General features: G+C 36.7%; 1 protein-coding gene across 4 annotated transcripts in view; it reads left to right on the top strand.

The window, feature by feature from the left end:
* SPEF2 (sperm flagellar 2) overlaps positions 1 to 21,112 on the top strand; it is a 203,936-nt gene that overhangs the window by 72,547 nt on the left and 110,277 nt on the right. For 3 of the 4 annotated variants that reach the window (XM_033179347.1, XM_033179345.1, XM_033179349.1), the window contains 4 exons: positions 15,056 to 15,275; positions 16,477 to 16,631; positions 18,310 to 18,385; positions 19,749 to 19,810. In XM_033179347.1, coding sequence (XP_033035238.1) covers positions 15,056 to 15,275; positions 16,477 to 16,631; positions 18,310 to 18,385; positions 19,749 to 19,810 — 513 coding nt within the window. The remainder of the gene's footprint in view (positions 1 to 15,055; positions 15,276 to 16,476; positions 16,632 to 18,309; positions 18,386 to 19,748; positions 19,811 to 21,112) is intronic. The other variant, XM_033179346.1, reaches the window with a different exon arrangement.

Genomic DNA, 21,112 nt, shown 5'->3' on the forward strand with positions numbered 1-21,112 from the left:
TTTTCTGGGCTTTCTTCACAGAGTTTTGGGTTTGTTCTCTACCTACTTTGGCAACTACAAGAGCCAGCTTCTATGCATCAAGCCCACTTTCTCTTCAATCAATTCCTTGGAATTACCAGCTAGGATTTTAGAGTGGCTATAAACTTTTAAAATTTAAAACTATAGACTGGATGCGGGAGCTCACACCTGTAATCCCAGCACTTTGGGAGGCCAAGGCAGGCAGATCACTTGAGATCAGGAGTTCAAGGCCAGACTGCCCAACATGGTGAAACCCTGGTCTCTCCTAAAAATACAAAAGTTAGCTGGGCATTTTGGTGGGCACCTGTAATTCCAGCTACTTGGGAGGCTAAGGAACAAGAATCCCTTGAACCCGGGAGTCGGAGGTTGCAGTGAGCCAAGATGGTGCCACTGCACTCCCGCCTGGGTGACAGAGCAAGACTCTGTCTCAAAAGAAAAAAAAATTTTTTTAAAGCAATGTCTTAACAGATAAATATAGGAAGGACACAATGGGATTTTTAATCTTGAAAACTTGAATGGATCCAAGAAAGTGTTTAATTTTTAATTTGGTTCAGATGTGTAGGACTGAGAACCATAAACTCTCCCACCTAAAAGACCCCCAATGCCACCACTCCTGTCCATTGTCAGGAATTGTCAGCCATATTTGGTACAGCGGGCCTATAGTAGTCTTTGACACATTGGTCGGTGTCACCTCTAAGCTTTTTGGGGGTGGCTTATACCTCTTTGAGGTATTAATCTTAGCAGTGAAATAAAGAGGGTGGTAATAGTCATTACAGAAGAGGGTATTCCATGTGAAAAAATACTGTGTGAATTTTGCAGTTACCAGATAGGCAGAACAAGTCATAATGCCTATGTATTTTGTGACACCAGAGAAATTCCAACCAAATCTATCTTTCTTACTATCCCTGGCTAGGTAATAGCAGTAGACAGGTGAATTCAGATGTAGATGCTTCTGGAAAAGTTTCTTTAAATAGTAAGACCATGGAAAGTACTATAAAAGTGATCCTGAGGTAGGCTGCCACTCCCTGATGAATAGAGCATAGTTTAAGCAGTTGGGGAATGACATTTACTGTTTTGATAAGGATAGCCACCACCACTAGAATTGTTTGGTGGCCCCAGAACAGGGAGAAATCTGATATGAAGTCCAGGGTAATTCAGTCTCAAGGGCACTTGGGGAGCAATACAGTGACCTTAGAGTCTTATTTTTTGTTTGTTTGTTTGACCCAGGCAATTGTGCTTTGAAAAGCACTGGGCTGCTGTAATTCTCAGTGTGCCACATTCAATGCCTTGGAAGGGCCATGGTGGCTTTCCAGGAATAGAGAATGGAACAAGGAGTAGGAACCTATCATTTTGGGGTGACTGAACTACTTTTCCACTGATCTCCTGAGTGAGTCACTTCGAGCACAGCTAGAAATCAGAGTGCTAAGCAGAAGCCCCTACCCATTGTTTGCATCTGCTGACTGAATTTCAGCAGCACTGAAATGTAAGTTTTTAACAGAGAGGATCTCCCATAATGGCTTAGTGTCAGTTACCTATGGTAATCAGACCTGCAGTCAGCCCAGTGATTCTGGCTGCTTGATATATTATTAATTTGTAGCTCAGTGTTTCTAAAAAATAAACCTGTCACTGCTGAGCTTTCTGAGCTTCTGAATATGTGACAAGCTGGAGTGATTGGATTGCATCGTGAGGTGCCAGGCTCTCTCCAGTGTGGGTCTGCAGGCCTTGACAGTGACTACTGTCACACACTGAGTAACTGACTGTGGCCAATGTAAATTTCCCTCCAAAACCAAGCATAATGTAGATGCAGTCTACTGCCCTTGGTCTTCTTTTGCAATAGGCTAAAATTAAAAATGCCTGTTTTCGTACCATTAGATTAGGGCAGACTGAGGAAGGCTACTCCTGGAACAGAAGTGACCAGATTACTGAGTGAAAGGCATTATTGAATCAGGTCAAATTCATTAGATTTCCTGATGAGCCAGAATTAACCATGGTATGGATCCATAGGCAAGGCATTGGCCACCCACAGTCTGCTTCTAGCCAGAACACTGTTCAGCTCAGCATGGGGCTCCACATGGCAGATGAAGTTGAGCTAACCTCTGCCTTTCCCTTGATAGTGCAGACTCTGCATTCCCTGGCAATAGATATGACCTTCTCTCTAGAGGTGCACCCACCCTGCCAATGTCAGTGAAAGATAGACACCCCTGCCCACTGGCTCCTCTGGAATCTGAAGGCCAGAGTGTCTGGTAGAAAGATGTGTCCAGGTAGCTAACCATATGCTGACCTGACTGGAGGTCAAGTGACCTAACAAGGCTTCCAGGCTCACATAACAGGGTCAATTCATCTTCCAAAGTTGTTCTAAGTCCTTGAAACTGGGCCCCAACACAGAGCCCATTTCCTGGCAGCTCCTGGATAAAAAGACAGAATTCAGCTGCCCTTCAGCTAATCATCCTCTCTTCTCTCTGCCTTTTTATCTAAGGCAGTATGTGGCAGCATCAATCTTTTCCACTGTCACATGGCTATCAAACAGGTCCCATACAGTGTTCAAGAAACCCTGTGGGGATGCCAGATTACACAGCTGAACTCCCCTTAGGGAAGATAAATAACCACACTTTCTGCCTCTTCTAAGAAACCTGGTAAGTTATTATAAATGTTTAAGTCTGAATAAAATTCAGGCAGTTCTTCCAGATTTCCTCAGGGTTTAGGGGTAGTTGAAGGACAGAAAGTCCTGGAAGAGATGACAGCAGAGGCTCTAAAAGTGAAAGTGTTACCTTATTACTTTCCCATGGAGTATGGCTTCATTCTGAGTGCCATATTCCCCAGGCACAGTAACTGAAATATAGCCACTAGACTTTTCATTCTACCATAGCAATAGGTATACTTCTGTAATATTTTATTCCCTGTGGTAGGAGACCAGGACAGACACAGCCGGAAGGTCAGCTAGGAGATACAGTGCCAGGGGTTTAATTCTTAGAACTGGAACCAAGACAGTCAAGATAATTTCCCTGATGTGGCCAGAAACAGGAAGAGACAGAGGTGGGATCAAGCCAAGTCCTTTGAGCATGCCAGTGATGGAAACTGAGATTGGGTGAGAACCAGACTAGAAAATGAAAACAAAGCTGGCAGGTTGGAAGCTAGGCAGAACTAGAACAGAACAGGACACACATTAAAGGCTTGGAAGCAAAGTGAGGAGGTTCTAGGCAATTGCCACAAATAGAGCTAGAACATCTGCAGCTTGTTTTTCTCATCTGCCAGTCATGTGGAACACAGCTGGCTCATACTAGTCTAGGAGACCCAAAGCAAATACCTAGTTAGGAATACAAAATTAACCAGGTCACAAACAGCTTCTGCCATAGAGCAGATTGTACCTACCCATTGACATGGGCTGTTCTTTCCCACTCCAGGACCCTGGACTCAGCCCAGCTTGGATCTTTAGGACCTGCCAGCTCCTGACTGTTTTAAACCTGACTTCTTTCCTGTCTAGTTTTCTGGCATCTTGCAGGCTGCTTATTTGAATTTCTGACCAGTTCTAATCTATTGCTACTATGTTCAAGTGTGACAGATCTCTTCCCAAACATGGATTCACTTGGAAAAACTATTTTCAACCATAGGATTTTTGGTAATGTGAATATAGTCAATGTTCTCAAGGGATTTATGTTTCCCTAAATGATGTTACCCATTTGTTTTAGGTGATTTAGGGATATTTCTATTTAAAAAATTAAGACTTGTCCTCCATCTTTCCTCTGAGATAAAACATCAGAAAATTGAAATACTTTAATTTGTTTTTATACCTAAAACTGGCAAAACACCTCTCTCCTCCCTGTTAAGTCTCTGGCATAGTTTGTTAGAAAGACCCAAATTAATAAATTGTTTTTCATATATTGCATCTTAAATGAAATGCTTTTCGCTGACAAAAAAAAAGAGACGCCTTAATTTAACAGAAATGCACACTTTAAATCATACTGCAGGTTGTTACTTCGGGAGATGCTTACTATATTAGCTAATTTCACCCGTGGTATGTGGATTTTTGCTAGTTTCTGTCTATGAGGATTATACTTTCTGATCTTGTCCCTAGTTTTGGGTTATGCCTATCTTATCTGGAGGCCTAAGTCATCTTTGTACTTAGTTAAAATCACTAAAATTGAATTTCAATTTAGTCACTCACTTATTCCGTTCACATATATTGAGCCTATAGTACTGATTGATTCATTCATTCAATAAATAGATATCTATTGAGTGTCTACTTCTACCAGCACTGTTTTAGGTGTTGAAGATATAAAGTTAAATAAGACAGAGATCCTTCCCTCCCAGTGTTCATAGTTTAGTAGGGATGAGAGAAAAACCATTCCAGAGAATGATGCTGTGTGGATAAGAGTAGGAGGTTATGGGACACATTGGAAGGGATGAAATTCAGTTGATTTGTGAAGTATGAGTAGGCATCAGTTGATTTAAAGGTATTAGCGCAAAACGGACCTAACCCTATGAGCTGTGAGCTTAGATTCTTCTATCTTTGTATTTTTTCCATGGCTTCATTAAATTTCAAGCCTGTAGACCAAACTAAGCTTATGAAGTGTGTTTGGGTGTCCTTAACTAAGAGTCACTTCCAGCATCCAGACTTTTTCAATAATCTCTGAAGATATCAATCTTGGTTATTTCTAACAATCTTCCAACGGAAACATGTAGACTGTGCAACAATTTAAAATACTATAAATGGGCAATCGGCTTGTCCCTGGTTAAGATATTATTTTCTGCCCAAGGGTTTGGGCTTGAGTTAATAAATTACCTAACCTCTCACTCACTAATACTTTTTTTTTTCTGGATACAATTTAACTATTAATTTGTCTATTTTCCAATAAGCCTAAAATTTTATTGCATGTTGAATAATAATAATGTACCTATTGATAAGAGTTTTTAGAGATTCACATGATACAAAAATTTAAGAACAGCAATTGTACAAAATACAGTTTTCCAAAATACTAGAAAATAGGTAACCAATAACTAAAATCTAATAATACAAATAAAATCTAGCATATGAGTGAGCTGGTCTTTAAATTAATTATGACCAATTATGAGAAATTATATTGAGAATTATATTACTTTAAAAATATACTTTGACTCTCTAACTCTCTGAGTTGAGTCACTGTTAGTATAAAATTAAGAATTACGGCCAGGCACGATGGCTCAAGTCTGTAATCCCATCACTTTGGGAGGCCGAGGCGGGTGGATCACAAGGTCAGGAGATCGAGACCATCCTGACTAACACGGTGAAACCCTGTCTCTACTAAAAATACAAAAAAAAAAAACCATAGCTGGGTGTCGTGGCAGGCACCTGTAGTCCCAGCTACTCAGAAGGCTGAGGCAGGAGAATGGTGTGAACCCGGGAGACGGAGCTTGCAGTGAACCGAGATCATGCCACTGCACTCCAGCCTGGGTGACAGAGCAAGACTCCGTATCAAAAAAAAAAAAAAAAAAAAAAAAGGATTACTCTCCCTATTTGAATATATCTAAAAAAATAACCCAAGATGGTAATTGTAGACATGAGATTAGAACTGAGGGTTCCTGGTATCTTGTCCAGTGAAATATCCTTTACTATTTGTTATCCAAAAAGAGACTGAAACCAGATTGTGAAATTAATTTAGGTCACAACTAGTATTTATTTTTAAAAAGGACAAAATAAATATAATAAAATACAATGCAATACAATAGGAAATAAAGCATATCACAAGTAGTGATGATAAGCATTTCATAAAATTTTTTTGTGCATTTTATATCTACCTGTACAGAAATGCTGGGTCACAATGTAGAATGCATTTTTTTTTTTTTAACGGGAAGACCTAGTCAAAAATGTTTGAAAGCCACTGTCTTAGAAGATGTAGTCCAAGTGGTAAGTGTGCTCCAAGAGAAGCCAGGGAGCTATAGGAGTGCTTTACAGGGATTCAGACCAATAAAAATGGACGTGTCTGTTGAAAAAGATTTCCTGGACTTCTTGAATAGCTAAAGAAATGTCCATCATGATTAACATAAATTCAAATTTCTCTGAAATTTGAGGATTGGTAATGGCTACAACTACTTCTGAGGCTGCTAGTACAAGTCTTAACTATATTTTAAGTATTATAGAGTGTTGTGCCAAGGGAAAGTGGTGTGCCAAGGGAAAAGCCAGCCAAGCACACCTGCAGAGTGGTGGGCTAAGGAAAAGCTAGCCATAGATCAAGGCAGCTTGAATGTCTTGCCGCAGTGGAGTTACAGTACATTAGCTGCCCTCTAAAAGGAGCATAGCCTCATTTTGTGGAGTCACTGCATATGGAATGTCTTGAAGTCAGTTTGTTAGAGGCTTCTGCCCTAAGTCCTTTGGCCACTGCAGCAAGATAATCTGTTGTTGGGTCTTATCAAATATAGGTTAAAAAAAGATTGCATTTCAGGAAACCAAGGAAACTAGGAGGTATCAGAAACAGTGTAAGTGTTGTATCCCACTAGAAGGTCCTTTCTTTCTCTTAGAGGAAAAGGTACTTGCCTTGTCTTTCTAAATATATCAGTAATTTAATTCTGAAATATTTAGAACACACTAAATTGGGAACATCTGGGACATGTCAGGCCATGCAGATGTTGGGAAGTTCTAGTGATCCGTGAAGACAAACACAGGATTATACATACCTTCAGACTAGTACTAGTCCTCTACAAAAGCCACCTTTGAATGTCTCTACTAAGTATTATTGTTGTAACTCTATTATTTGTTTGTTGAATTTTGTGCTAGGTGCTCTGAGATTTTATGCATTAACGAATATGTCCAAAGGCCCAGATTCTGTTTATTCAGATGGATCTAAGTAAGTCAGCTCTCCCCACTTTTTGAAAGGGTGAATGAGGAAGATCCATTTCCAACTTGGATGTTTAGAAGTGGCAAGAATGAGAATGAGATACATGTGGTTTTTACAGGGGTAATCAGCAGCATCATTCAATCACTTGGGCAATGTTACAATCAAGAAGGGAACCCAGTGGACACATGGGAGCCCAAGCTTACCCTTGAAGTGTGCAACTCAGCCAACATTCAAGCATGTTTGTTTCCAAGTAGACTCTGTTTGTAAATGATCATGATTCTATTAGCCATGATTCATAACAAGGAGACCAAGGATACTGACACATTAGGCCACAAAAAAATAAAAAGATATGAGAGACTGGAAGTAACCAGAATCAGAACCCCAGGTCACCATTAGGCTCCTACATTAGGGTATAGGGAGGCATGTGAGTGCTTTGGATCCAGACTAAATAGCAGAGTGGTAGGCCCGTGTGATCTGTAAAGATGGGATCTGTAAAAATGGTAGATACTATGGGTTGAGGAATTCAGAATTCAGGTTCTGGAAAGGTCAGTGTAGGTCAATTAATAAAAACAGTGCTAGTGGACCAGACGCTGTGGCTCATTCTTGTAATCCCAGCACTTTGGGAGGCTGAGGTGGGTGGATCATTTGAGTTCAGGAGTTCGAGACCAACCTGGCCAACATGGTGAAACCTCGTCTCTACTAAAAATACAAAAATTAGCTATGTGGTGGCGGATGCCTGCAATCCCTGCTATTTGGGAGGCTGAGGCAGGATAATTGCTTGAACTTGGGAGATGGAGGCTGCAGTGAGCCAAGATCGCACTACTGCACTCTGGCCTGGGTGACAGAGTGAGACTCCGTCTCAAAACAAACAAACAAAAACCAGTGCTGGTGAACAGGTTGTGACTTTTTACCATAGGCAGAGTCTATTTACTCTCTGTTGTAATTTTATGATCTCTGTGTAGGTAGACTAAACTTCACAGGGAGAATCAGACCTCCTAGGTGTTGATGGATCCTGAATCTTATACTTACGCCTTCTCAAAAATGCATACTGATAGTATTTATGCAGGTGCAATTAAAATATTTTTATTAAAATCAAGACATCTTAATAATTATATCTTACATGTTCATGACAGTTTACATAAATCAGGGACTAGTACATCTACACAGAAAGAGTATCTCGTTAAAGCAATTGTTTATACCATGTGATACTTACCTGGTTTTACCCACTCTGGGCGTCGAAGTGTGGGCCTCATAGTCAGATGTCTATTTACAACAATACCTGAAAGAGTAAATAATATATGTTTTATTATATAAATAATTTAATCATATCTACATAGATAACAAATATGTAAAATAGAGATCTGATAAAAATTTTTGATTCCTCATCACTAGTGAACTAGTAAATCTCTTTAGCTCATTGTAGTTAAACTAATAACCATCTTTCTAATCCGAATTTCTTCCTTCTCCAGTTCTTCTTATCTCTTTTCACTCATAATGTTCCAATTTCCTCCCCTTTGAGATGCTTACCTTGACTCAGCCTTTATTTTTGGTCTTTGCTAGGAACTTCATAGCCTTTGTTTTGACAGTGATTCTGCTCAATGTGTTCCACCAAATCCTTTATCTGCTAATCTCCACAGGTCAGCCTAAGCATTCTGTTCTCTTCACAGTGACATCCTATTCCATTGTGTTTGGCCACATTCTATAGCTAGCTTAGTGATGGAAGAGGGCTATTCGGATTCTTTGTGAGGAAGCAGGCCTTTCAGATTGGAGTGCGGCTTGATGTGGCACTCTTACGTGCCTCCAGCAGCTGCTTGAGAACTCCTAAACTGTTTATAGTCAGAGGACACATAGGCTTCTCACACAAGCTTTATTTCGTTTAATCTTTACAACAGTCTGATGATACACATATTGTTACTACGCTGCAAAGATGACGGAATTAATGAGAGTGCAAAGCAAGCAAGTAGCAGAAGCGTTATACAATAGAAACTCACGTCATCTGATTTAAGTCTAAGACTGCTTCCTTTCAAAGGGTTAAATGACTGAACAGCTCAAAATCATTACAATATTGACAACTTTCCACTTTAACTTGGCCTTGGAATTATCACTTTTTTATTGTAAAATTACATAATTTCTATAGCTTCTGTTTTCTTATTTGGTTAGTTTCTAATTGGCCACATTACATAAAATAATCGCCATTTGTCTATTTTGAAGTATAAATAATTCCAACAAATGAAAGCAGAAGCAAGAAATCAATTATAGTGCAATCAATAATTTTGCAGATCCAATTAGTATCTGGTTAATTTTGAACAATGCAGATTATTATTATGTGCAGAGCTCCTAGAAAGACCAAAGGCAGTAAACTAAAACAAAATAATTTTTATAAATACAGGGTAGTATGTATAGAACTGGCAGTCAAATAGGATTATATTATATACTAAATGTACTAAAATTTGTGTATAACTGCATTACACCAGTTTTAAGGAAAAACTTACTATGAGTACTTTAGGGTTTTAAAAATTTGTTTCAAAAGGTGTTTGCTTATCTGCAATGTTCTCATACCAGAAATTCTGGTGCCAAATCAGACAAGCCATTCATAACATTTACCAAATTTGACAACTTATATTCTGAGTAAGTGTGCTTTGTCAGATAATGGGTATGAAAAGAATACTGATGAAAGAAAAGCAAGAACATACGGATATACTTATTTCTATATGACATAGCATAATTATAGAAATATTGTCAAAAGTGGCCTAAACAAACTTTTCTTACTTCAAGTTATTTAAATAAATAACTCCACTTGTAGACTTAATCTGTTACTGAGGGCCACTTTGTCATATTAATTAAGAGTTAAGGATTAAAATATAATATGGACATTTATTTATAAGCCAGAAATGTGACTTGCTCATTACTTAATGATAGTGTAGTAATATTTATAAACCATACATCATCTGTTTGAGTAATATGAAAAAAAGTCATTCAAATTAGTGGTCAAATTTTGCCAATCATTTTTAAACTAGAGCTTTTCAGAGAGGTCCCCTCCAGAAAATGATTAGGAAACTTGAGCTAAATCATACACAAGACAAAGACACATACCTTCCTCAAAAAAAAAAAAATAAAATAACTGACTTAAGGCAATCCAGACTAACAGAAGTTGGCTGGTGTTTCTTAAAGAAATATAATGAAATATAATGTACCCTGTCTTTTGTTTTGGTTCCCTCTTTGGATTTCACAAGCACCTATGTTGATGAGGCAGCTCCTTTATCTCCCCAAATGGACATTGCTTATGTTTCTCTATCCCTGATCTTTGGACTGAAAAGACTTACATTAAGATGATTAAGGGTAGTGATATAATAGAAGTGCTAATAGAACTGATCATCTGAGATACAATTTTGAGGAGACTTACATGATTAAAAAAACTAATATATCTTGGAATTTCTAATTTTCAATATTCCACTATGATTTGACATCTCTGCACTGCTGAAACAATATTTGGGGTTTTTTGAAGTTTGAATAGTTTAATAAATAGGTTATAAGTACTAATTCCAAATAATCTTAAAATATAAATTACATGTATTTCTATTCTCTCTTTGATAGAGTGCAAGTGGAATAATATCTAGATAATGAAATTATCACATAATCATGTTACTAAATATATTTTGTGTGCACTGAAGATAATTTTTAAAGATCCTCAAGTGACTACAGAAAAATACCATTTTACCTATATGTGTATGTAAATAAAAAGTCTTAATTCTTCTCTGACTTGTATGTCTCCATTATTTTTATTTTTATGACAGAACTATTACAGCAATTTTTGATACTTTTGAAAATACAATAAATCTATATACTAATTTACCGTCTTAACAGTGGTGAATGAGAAGTATGACTCAATCTTTTGGTTTTAGGCAAAATATGATACATAATAGCTTTATCTGGATATCTTTTATTACTATGAATTTGAACATTTCTTTATAAACTCGTTAGCCATTTTGTTCTACTGTCAAAATTGCCCATTTATATCCTTTCCACCATTTTTCTTTTTCTGAATACCTATTTTATGTACTAAAATTCTTAACCTATTGTCAAATATATATGTATATACACATACATATATTGCAGATATTTTGCTTTTGTTTTTTGTTTTTGAAGTATGTGAGTTATGTGTGTTTGTGTGTGTATGCTTGAGAATGTGCAGAAGATTTTATTTTTGTAGAGTATAATCAAACTACCAACTTTTTCCTTTGTGGTTTTCAGCTTTGGTGTTGTGCTTAGAGAAACAATTGTGGAGCATATCAGTGTTCGCCCAAATTTTGATGCTGTCAGAGTTCTTGTTTACGTCATTCATTCTTCTGGTGTCAATTTATTTTTATGAAAGTATAAGGATATCTAACATTATTTTTTCCAAATATATAAATAGTTATTCAAATACCAGTTGTAAAATACTCTTTCTCTGCTAATGTGAAGTATAAACCTTATTACATACTAAACTTTTACATATAATTAGATCTGTTTCTGGAATCTATATTTTTGTACACTGAATATTCTGTCCCTGCAACTCACTATTTTCATTACCATATTTTTTTAAAAGCGCTTTCATAACTTATAACACTCCCATTACTTTCCTTTTTAAGTATTTTTAATGGATTTTTTTTTGCCCATTATATATCTTCTTGCACTTTAACTTTTGTTTTGAGATGGAGTCTAGCTCTGTCGCCCAGGCTGGAGTGCAGTGGCGCAAATTTTTGTATTTTTAGTAGTAACGGGGGTTTCACCATGTTGTTCAGGCTGGTTTCGAACTCCTGACCTCGTGATCTGCCCACCTCGGCCTCCCAAAGTGCTGGGATTACAGGCGTGAGCCACTGCGCCCCGCCCACTTTAACTTTCAAATCATTTGTCATATCAACCTTTGAGCGATGACTAGGGGGAAATGACACTAGCCCTTTTGTTGTCATTAAACATTAAGTTAGATTAATTTGGGGGAGAATTAAATGGTTTATAATTTTGAACCTTTTTATCTCACCCTCTGTTCAAGTCGTTTTTCTTAATAGTCAAATTTTGAAGCTTTCTCTATATAGGTTCTATAAATTTTTTGTTAATTCCATTGATTTTGTCAGCTTTTGCAAGCAAAAGAAATTGCAGGCAAAAAACTTTTGCAAGCAAAAAATTTGCAGGCAAAAACAAAAGGACCCTTGTTGAATAAGCAGGGAAAGAAAATACTCAAAATATGGTGGGTGGCTCAAAGAGTCCGTAGGTGGGCTCGAGAGTAGACTCAAGGTTAAACTTTCAAAGAAAATCACTCGAACTATCATAGCGAAGTCTGACAAGAAAACTGTCACTGCCACCGTCACCCCAGAGCACTAGCAGCAATTCAGGTTATAGCTGCCACCTCTGCACAAGGAACTCTGCTCTTCAGCAGCCACCATTACTCCTAGAGACAGTGCTGCTGCTTTCTTTTTCTTATTTTGTTGCACTAGCTAGAACTTCCCAAATAATGTGACTAATAGTACTCATGATGAGCAACTTTTTCTTGTTCTTGCCTTTAATGGAAAAATGTGTAGTTTATTTTGGTTTACCATTGGTCCAGAGAGTGTTAGGAAAGGTATCTTCAATTCATAGCTTACTAAGATATGGTTTTATTTTGTTTATTTTTCTTGTATTTTTAAAATCAGAAATGAATTTTGAGTTGTATCAGTTGTTTCTTTGTCAGAATGATCATATGCCTTTATATTTTTATTTTAACCTATTAATGAATATAGTACATAGACTTTCTAGTATTTAACCTTCCTTGGATTCATGAAATAATTCTTATTCAGTCATGGTGGGATAAAGTCAACATCATATACTGGATATGAGTACATGTTCTAGGATCTGACTGCCTGGGTTCCAATCTGGGTTTTGCCATTACTCTTTATTGTGACCATGGAAAAATAACGTAGTCTTTGCAATACTCAGATTTTTCTTCCATAAATCGGGAAGATAATCATAATACTACATGTGTAAGGGTTGTATGAGAATCGTTTGACATAATGCATGAAAACAACAGTATATGCTACGTAGTATGCAGTCAATGTCAATTAGTATCTTTATTGTCTGTTAATATTATGTTGACTTTAATGTTGATGCATGATTTGTGCCAACTATTTCCAAGGGAGATTGGCTTGTAGTTTTCTTTTGGGATGTTGTTTTTGTCAATTATCTTTGATACCTTTTCTGTATAAGGGTTATATTAGTCTTGCCAAATAAACAGGAACGCTTTCTATCTTCTTCTATACTCCAGAAGACTTTTAAACATTTAAATTTCTGTTCAGTTAAGGAAAGAAAATTTTTCTGTAAACCATTAGTGTCTTCAATTTTCATAAGTATAGTTCTATGACATCTTTTTCATTTATTTCATGGCTTTTATTTTTTCAAAGATTTTACTTAATTTTAATCATTTATACTTTCTTAGAATATCATTTATTACCATGCAGTTATAAATCCAAATTTACTATAGTATAGTTGTACCTAACATCTTCTTTTTCTTCCTGCTTCCTACTTTTATTAAAATTATACCATGCAAAATACTTCTGTAACATTTGTTACACATTGTTACAGAAGTATATTGCATGATGTTAGGTTTGGGGTATGACTGAACCTGTCACCCAGCTAATGAGCATAGTTCCCAATAGGTAATTTTTTAGCCCTTGCCACTCTCCACGTCTCCTCCCTCTAGTAGTCCCCAGTGTTCACTATTCTCATCATTATGTCCATGTATACTCAGTGTTTAGCTCCCACTTATAAGTGAGAACATGCAGTATTGATTTTCTGCTTCTGCATTGGTTTGCTTAAGATAATGGCCTCCAGCTGCACCCATATTGCTGCAAAGGACATGACATCATTCTTTTTTATGGTTGTGCACTATTCCATGGGGTACATATACCACATTTTCTTTATCCATTCCATTCTTCATGGGTACTTCGGTTGATTCAAGTTTTTGCTATTGTGAATAGTGCTATGATGAACAGAGGGTACATGTGTCTGTTGTTACCTTTTTTCCTATTATGTTACAACATTGATACTTACTATTCTTCACTTTTGTGTCAAAGTAGTAGAAATTTCATTATCATTATTAATAAGGATAAGTTTTAGAATTTTATCAATAAAGAGTATCTGGATAGTTTTACTCTGTAATTTATTAATTTCCATTTTTATTTTTACAGGTTTCTTCTTCCTAGTTTGATTATTTTAAAATTACTTTTATTCCCTATTTTAATGTCTACTGTTTATTTTGCTTCTTTTTAATTTTTTATTGATACATAATAAACACATGTATTGATGCATTTAAAAATATGTAATAATCAAATCAGGGTAATTGGGATATCTGTCATATTAAGCATTTATCTTTTCTTTATGCTAGGAACATTTGAATGGTTCTCTACTGGCTATTTTGACATATTCAATAGAATATTATTTACTCTAGTCACTCTACTGATTTATTGAACACCGCACCTCGATCAAGGCATTTTAAGCTAAGGGGTATTTTCCTATGTGTACAGTTTGATCCCACCCCATATTTTTAATAAATCTGTTGTTTTAATGTTCCTTTTAGACTTTATAGTTTCAATTTCCTCTTTCATACAAGAATCATTTTTAAAGAATTCTTTTCATTTTAAATACTTATTTTTTTCTATGTTTCTGAAATCAACTTCTAATTATATTACATGGAAGTCGGAGAATGTGATCTGTACAGTGTTTTTTCTCTCCATCTAATCATTTGATCATTTCATCAAGAAACCTGAATAAAGTGGGAGTTAAACACGGTAGACTTAGAGATATTGAGCATGAAGATTCTCTTTTATCTTTATTACTTTAAAATATTATAAAATAAAGTTTATACTTATATAAGATAGCAGAGAAATGATTACTGTCTTTTATCTGCTTACTGGTGATAATAACATCAATTTAAATGTCTTAATGTTCAACCTAGATTACAAAATGTCTCAATTTATATACTCACTTTCATAAGCTAAGATTTTTTTATTTTTTATTTTTTTGCTTTTATGTAGGAAACATTTTTCTGCCCTCTACTATGAAACTATTACGAATGTTATTACTCATTTTTATAGTATAATTAAAGTATTGATTGGCTTTTGTTGGCTATGATTTGGATTTACTTTTAACTTTTAAATATTTCATATACCTAAATTCCACTTTTCAGAATATCTCTGTTTATTTGATCGTTATTTTTACAGAACATGGTTGGAGAGTGGGCCTTACCAGAAGAAATGGTTGACAATTTACCACCCTCCAACAATTGCATACTGGGCCATATTCTTCACAGGCTAGTTGAAAAATCTCTTCCTCCTCGAGCAGTATCAACAACACCTGAATTACCTTCATTTGCTGTTAAAGGATGCTTACTGGGGAAAACATTAAGTGGAAAAACTACCATTTTAAGGTCTCTACAAAAAGGTAGAATTTTTTCTCCTGCTCTGCCTGCCGTTAGGTCCTATTTACACTGACTGTAGCTGCAAATGTCTATGTCTATAAAAAACAAAAAAAAAAATACAAGAAGCATTGCTGATATGTTGGGAAATCTCTATCATCAAAATTTTATAATTTTCCAGGCTATTATTCAGCCATAAAAATGAGTGAAATGTTGATACATGCTGCAACATGGATGATCCTTGACCACACTATGCTAAGTGAAAAAAGCCAGACACAAAAGGTCACATAATGTATGAACCCACTTGTATGAAATATCCAAAATAGGCAAATCCATAGAGAAAGAAGTCGAATTATTGGATGCGAGAGGCAGGGGTAGGGGAATGAGTGACAGCTCAATTGATTTGGGATTTCCTTTCAGAGTGATTAAAAATTTCAGGAACAAAATAATGGTGATAGTTGCACACATTGTGAATGTCTAAGTGTTACTGAAATGTATCCTTTAAATGATGGAAGTGCTTAACTTTATGTTATATGAATTTTATCACAATTTTTATCTATTTTATTTTTAGTTATTTATTTATTTTTTTGAGACGGATTTATTTTTTCATGCCACCACACTCAGCTAATTTTTGTGTTTTTAGTAGAGACGGAGTTTCACCATGTTGGCCAGGATGGTCTCAATCTCCTCATCTCATGATCCACCCACCTCGGCCCCCCAAAATGCTGGGATTACAAGCATGAGCCACCACGCCAGGCTTTATCACATTTTTAAAAAAGAAGCTTGATCCTCCTGGGTGCGGTGGCCCATGCTTGTAATCCCTGCACTTTGGGAGGCCGAGATGGGTGGATCATCTGAGGTCAAGAGTTTGAGACCAACCTGTCCAACATGGTGAAACCCATCTCTACTAAAAATACAAAATTTAGCCAGGTGTGGTGGCGTGCACCTGTAATCCCAGCTACTCAGGAGGCTGAGGCAGTAGAATTGCTTGAACCCGGGAGACGGAGATTGCAGTGAGCCGAGATAATGCCACTGCACTCCAGCCTGGGCCACAGAGCAAGACTCTGTCTCAAACAAAACAAAGCAAACCAAACAAAAAATAAGCTTGATCCAAAAGATAGTTCTAGAGGGCCTGAAAGACAGTGTTATAGGGCAAAACCAGCACATAAAGACAATTTCCATTTCCCAAATGAAAAGCTATTTATAAGATTATATTTTGTACTTTAGACTTTCCTATGCGGATACTTTCTATTGACACTCTTGTCCAAGAAGCTATCCAAGCATTTCATGACAATGAAAAAGTCAGTGAGGTTCTACCAATTCAGAAAAAAGATGAAGAAGATGCTCTACCAGTTCTGCAAGAAGGGATTAAAGAAAGCCAGGCAAGTGTGATTCTAGTTTTCTCTTCTGTGCCTAGCACATTAGAAATTTGTAGCTGGATGGAATTTAAAAGGTCTTCTAGACCAGGTAAAATTTTAGGTTCTGCAAAATCTAGAGAATAAATATTTAAGTTAAATATTTAGAAAAAATTTTAGGCCAAGAGGTAAAATCAAGGCTATTATGTGGGTACTTGTATAACAAGAGAGAAAACTCCTGCTTCCCACCAGTTTGTCTGGGTGGACCGTCTTGTGTGATAGGCCCCCTCTGGGTCTAGTAGCCGTCAGCTGGAGCCGTTCTCCTGATGAAAGAGCCACTAGCTGGTAAGTGGGGGTGGGTGAAGTGATTGAATTGTGGGGGTTGGGAGGGTGGCATATAATTATTTTGCGGGAACTGAAGAAGTCACCAACTCCTGCATGGAGATCCTCCCACCCAGCTTCTGGCAGTTGCCAACATCAAAGTCCCCAGTGTATAGTCAGAGACCAATGCTGGCCCTGGGCAGTGGTTGAGGCAGATGTAGAATCCCAGCAGGTACAGAGGTAGAGAAGGACTCCAGTCTCTGTCTCCAGTCTCACAGTGGTCACCTGCTGAAGTAGAATCCCAGCAGGTACAGAGGTAGAGGAGGACTCCAGTCTCTGTCTCCAGTCTCACAGTGGTCACCTGCTGAAGTAGAATCCCAGCAGGTACAGAGGTAGAGGAGCACTCCAGTCTCTGTCTCCAGTCTCACCGGGCTCAACTTCTGAAGTGGTGTTCAGAAAGTTTATGAAAACTGTCAGCAGGCCTTTGTGGTCTATGAGCTGTAGTATGCTGACACCTGATCTATATTAGTAGATCTCAGTTGGGGGATGGCTCTGAAAGGTTTACCTGCATCATATTCCCATCAATATTGCATCTCATTTCATTATTGCATGATGATTCCTGGGGTGGAGGGGTGAATAGGAAAATGTAGCCCCACCTTCAGAATCCTTGATGTAGTCCAGCTCCCTCATTCTACAGAGCAGACAGTAAAGACCCTAAGCATGAATTGGTTTGCTTGGAGTCAGAAGGCTTGTCAATGGCTTCTCTATGATTAAGGTTCCAGATCGTAAGTCCACTACTCTTTCCTCTCTCTATCTTATGCTGCCTCTGCAACTGAATGAATTAGCTGATAATCTGATCCAGATCATTTGCATAGCCTGAAATAATAAATGTCACTTAACAATTAATTTTGAAAATAACTGGGAGAAGTTTTCTTCATGGTGGACTATCTCTTCTTCCATGTTGTAATATCTTTATATTTTAATCAATAAAGTAATAGATAATGTACTTTTTTAAAAATTACCCTATGGCTATGACTAACATCTCTAGGATTGTTCAAGATGGTTTTCCGTAAATTCTACCCTTTCCTCAGGTTCCACTATCTTTTCAAAATAGTAATTGGCATATTTTACATAGTAATTGAAGATCATTCAAAAGACAGATTACATCACAGGTTACTGTGTATTTCTATAAGTGCAATTATCCAATCTTGTTTGTTTCTGGAAATAAGAATTTAGGACTGAAACTTTAATCTCCTTTAAAATCATTAATGTTATAGATAAAAAGTATTTGTTCTCAAACCTTTACTTACAGATATAAAATTAGGAGAATAATTAAAATACAGCAATGGTAAAATCTCTCCTTGTATTTGTTTTCTCTCCAAAGGATCCACAAAATGTATTTTCAGCTGGTCCAGTTTCAAATGAAGTATTACCAGAAACAGAAGGTGAAACGATACTTAGTAAGATCTCAAAACAAATCATCTATTATTTACATTAGAGAGAGAAACAATGAGAACACATATATGTGAGCACAAACATGCTTTCAGGGAAATAAACAGGAACCAAAGGGAGTTTTATATAGTTGTCTACATATGGCCATTTGACAGAGGGAGCAAGATCTTTCCTACAACTGGGGATGAGATGAAAATTACAAGAAAATCTTTTGAATCGCCTTCAAATAGTTAATTAGTTTTGCTGCTATTATGAAAGAAGCCAGGATAAATCATCCTCATTCTTCCTGTCTGTGCAAGGGGACAGACAGTCTTTTCTTGTTCTCACCTGTGTGTAAGACTGTGTGTATGAGTACAATTGGGGCTTTCTACGAATGTGCTCCTGCTTTGTTTATTGTATTGCAGAAGGCTGTAGGGGCTGGTCTTTTTAACCTATATGCACAGTGGTTCCTAAGTTTATTCTCAGCCTTGGGCACTGCCAATACAACTAAGTTTCCCAAACATAACAAAAAGTTATCTCCTTTGGGATCTGGGCTGCAGTCCTTCAGATCCTTTGTAGAACCATTGAAGGAAAACAATTTTAACTATTAAATATTTTTTCCTGTATGTGCTAGTGAAGGCTTTGCCACATTAAATAGCTTCCTCATATTCTAGCATGAAGCGAGCTCCTCCTGTGCTATCATTATTATTGCCATTACCATTGAACAATGTCCAGGTTTACTATGAGCGTACAACACTCCAGAGAGGTTGGACTTTCCTTTCTTAAGAGGATGCTATCTGTCCCTTATTCCTGTTATCTGTTTCTTAAGAGATAATTTTAGTTGATTTTTTAAACTATTATAAATATTTTATTACATATTTTATTATACATTAGTCTAAGTAATTATAAACACACTCTTAAAACTTCTCTTTTTTTCATAGAATTTAAGTTAAAACACCTCTGACTTCTAGAGTCATCTGCTTTTAAGATGTTTATCTGTAACTTGGTAATCCAGGAAAATAAAAGTGTAAAAAAATAATATTTTAACATTTTTTTTGAAAAACTTGACTGTCTTCTGAAAAGCGACCCCTGGCTGTGTTAAAGTATTCCTAATGATATTTTTATGAGCTCAGATCATGCAGGAAGGGAGGGAGGAAGGGAGGGAGACAGGGAGGGATGGGAACCACCAAGACACATTGTGGCCAGGATCTTAATGGTGTGAGTGAAGGTAAAAGCTATGCTGTGGTGATTCTATTACTTCCTTCCTCTGAGTATCTCAGGCATAGCTGGATCTGATAACCCTTATGTCCAAAACCATAGATGGTCAAATACTGCTGTGGTTGTTAGGTGTAAATACCAGAAATTTGTTTTTACCACTTTTCCTATTGCTAGGTGCTAATGCTGATAAAACACCAAAAGCTGAAGAAGTCAAAGCCAGTGATAGTTTCTTAAAAGTAAGTATTATGATCTAATTTTAGCTACTAGCATATTAAAACATGTCATGATTAATGGCATTTTGGAGTGTCTTCAAATGCAATGAAATGGCAATGTGCTCTTCTTTGGTTTCAAAGTAAATTTGATGGTATAATATTAGGTCATCTGACTTTACTTAGCATTCTTTGTATTCTCAATATTCATATTGAAAGCAGTGGAAATTACTCTTCATTTTTGCCAGGGTAATAAATATGTGCTTTTAAAAATTTTAGACTGAGGCCAAATTCATTTCATCTTTACCATTTAATTTATGACTTTTATTTCACTTATATCCTCTTTACCTTTAAATATTTTTTCCAGAGTTTATCTTTACTCTTGTTGGTGACTCTACAGAATTTTTTTTATTAATTCCTGAAAACATGTTTACAACAGTTCACTCACTATTTCTGCTAATGGAAACTAATCGGTCATCAAATAAAATGACCAGATTAAACCAAGTGAAATTTTATTGTTTGTATTACATTTGAATTTTTTATTATGCATCTCATCCTGAAAAACAGTTTTATAATATTTTATGTTTCAAAACCGCTTAAAGATAGAAAAAGTTTTGGAAGGATATACACCAAACTGTAAACAAGATGAGCAATGGGAGAGAAATGGGTTCAGAAAAAGCAGAAAAAGGAGACTTACAATTTTTACTCTGTGAATTTGAAATATGAACTAGCAGAAAGGATAAGTATGTTTTATATTTACCTTTATTGATTTTAAAATCTCACAAATTCCATATTCAATTCAATTCAAAGAGCATATGTTGTTTTGTATAGTGTTTTAATAACTTGGATATATCAGTGAATACAAAAGACAGGATTCCCTGCCCTTGTGGTGTTTCTGTCTCTCTAATGGAGAGAGACGTAATAAACTATGAACATAGAGATAAATATGATATTGAAGATGATGATGAGTGTCATGAAAAAAGGAAACATGGAGTAGAGCAAGGGGAGCAGGAGCACAGGCCAAGGGCAGTGAAAGAGGCACAGTTGGTCACCTTATGACATCGGGCAGGCCTCCTTGGGAAAGGGAGCCTTAAGCAGATTCAAAGAGGTGAGAGAACCAGCCCACTGGATCGGGGGAAGTGTTCTAGGCTGTGAGAATAGTGAGGCAGGAAAGTGCCTGGCCAGCTGGGCCAGAGAATATTTAGTAAGGGATGAAGTTAGAGACATGGGTGAGAAAGGAAAAGAATCAGGTCAGTCAGGGCCTCAGGCAATAATTAGGACATTTGGAGTAAAAGGGAGAATTTTAACAGGGCTTGGAATAGAGCCATA

The sequence above is a fragment of the Trachypithecus francoisi genome, unplaced genomic scaffold, assembly GCF_009764315.1.
Source record: "Trachypithecus francoisi isolate TF-2019V2 unplaced genomic scaffold, Tfra_2.0 Lachesis_group2, whole genome shotgun sequence".
In the NCBI taxonomy this organism is placed as follows: Eukaryota; Metazoa; Chordata; class Mammalia; order Primates; family Cercopithecidae; genus Trachypithecus; species Trachypithecus francoisi.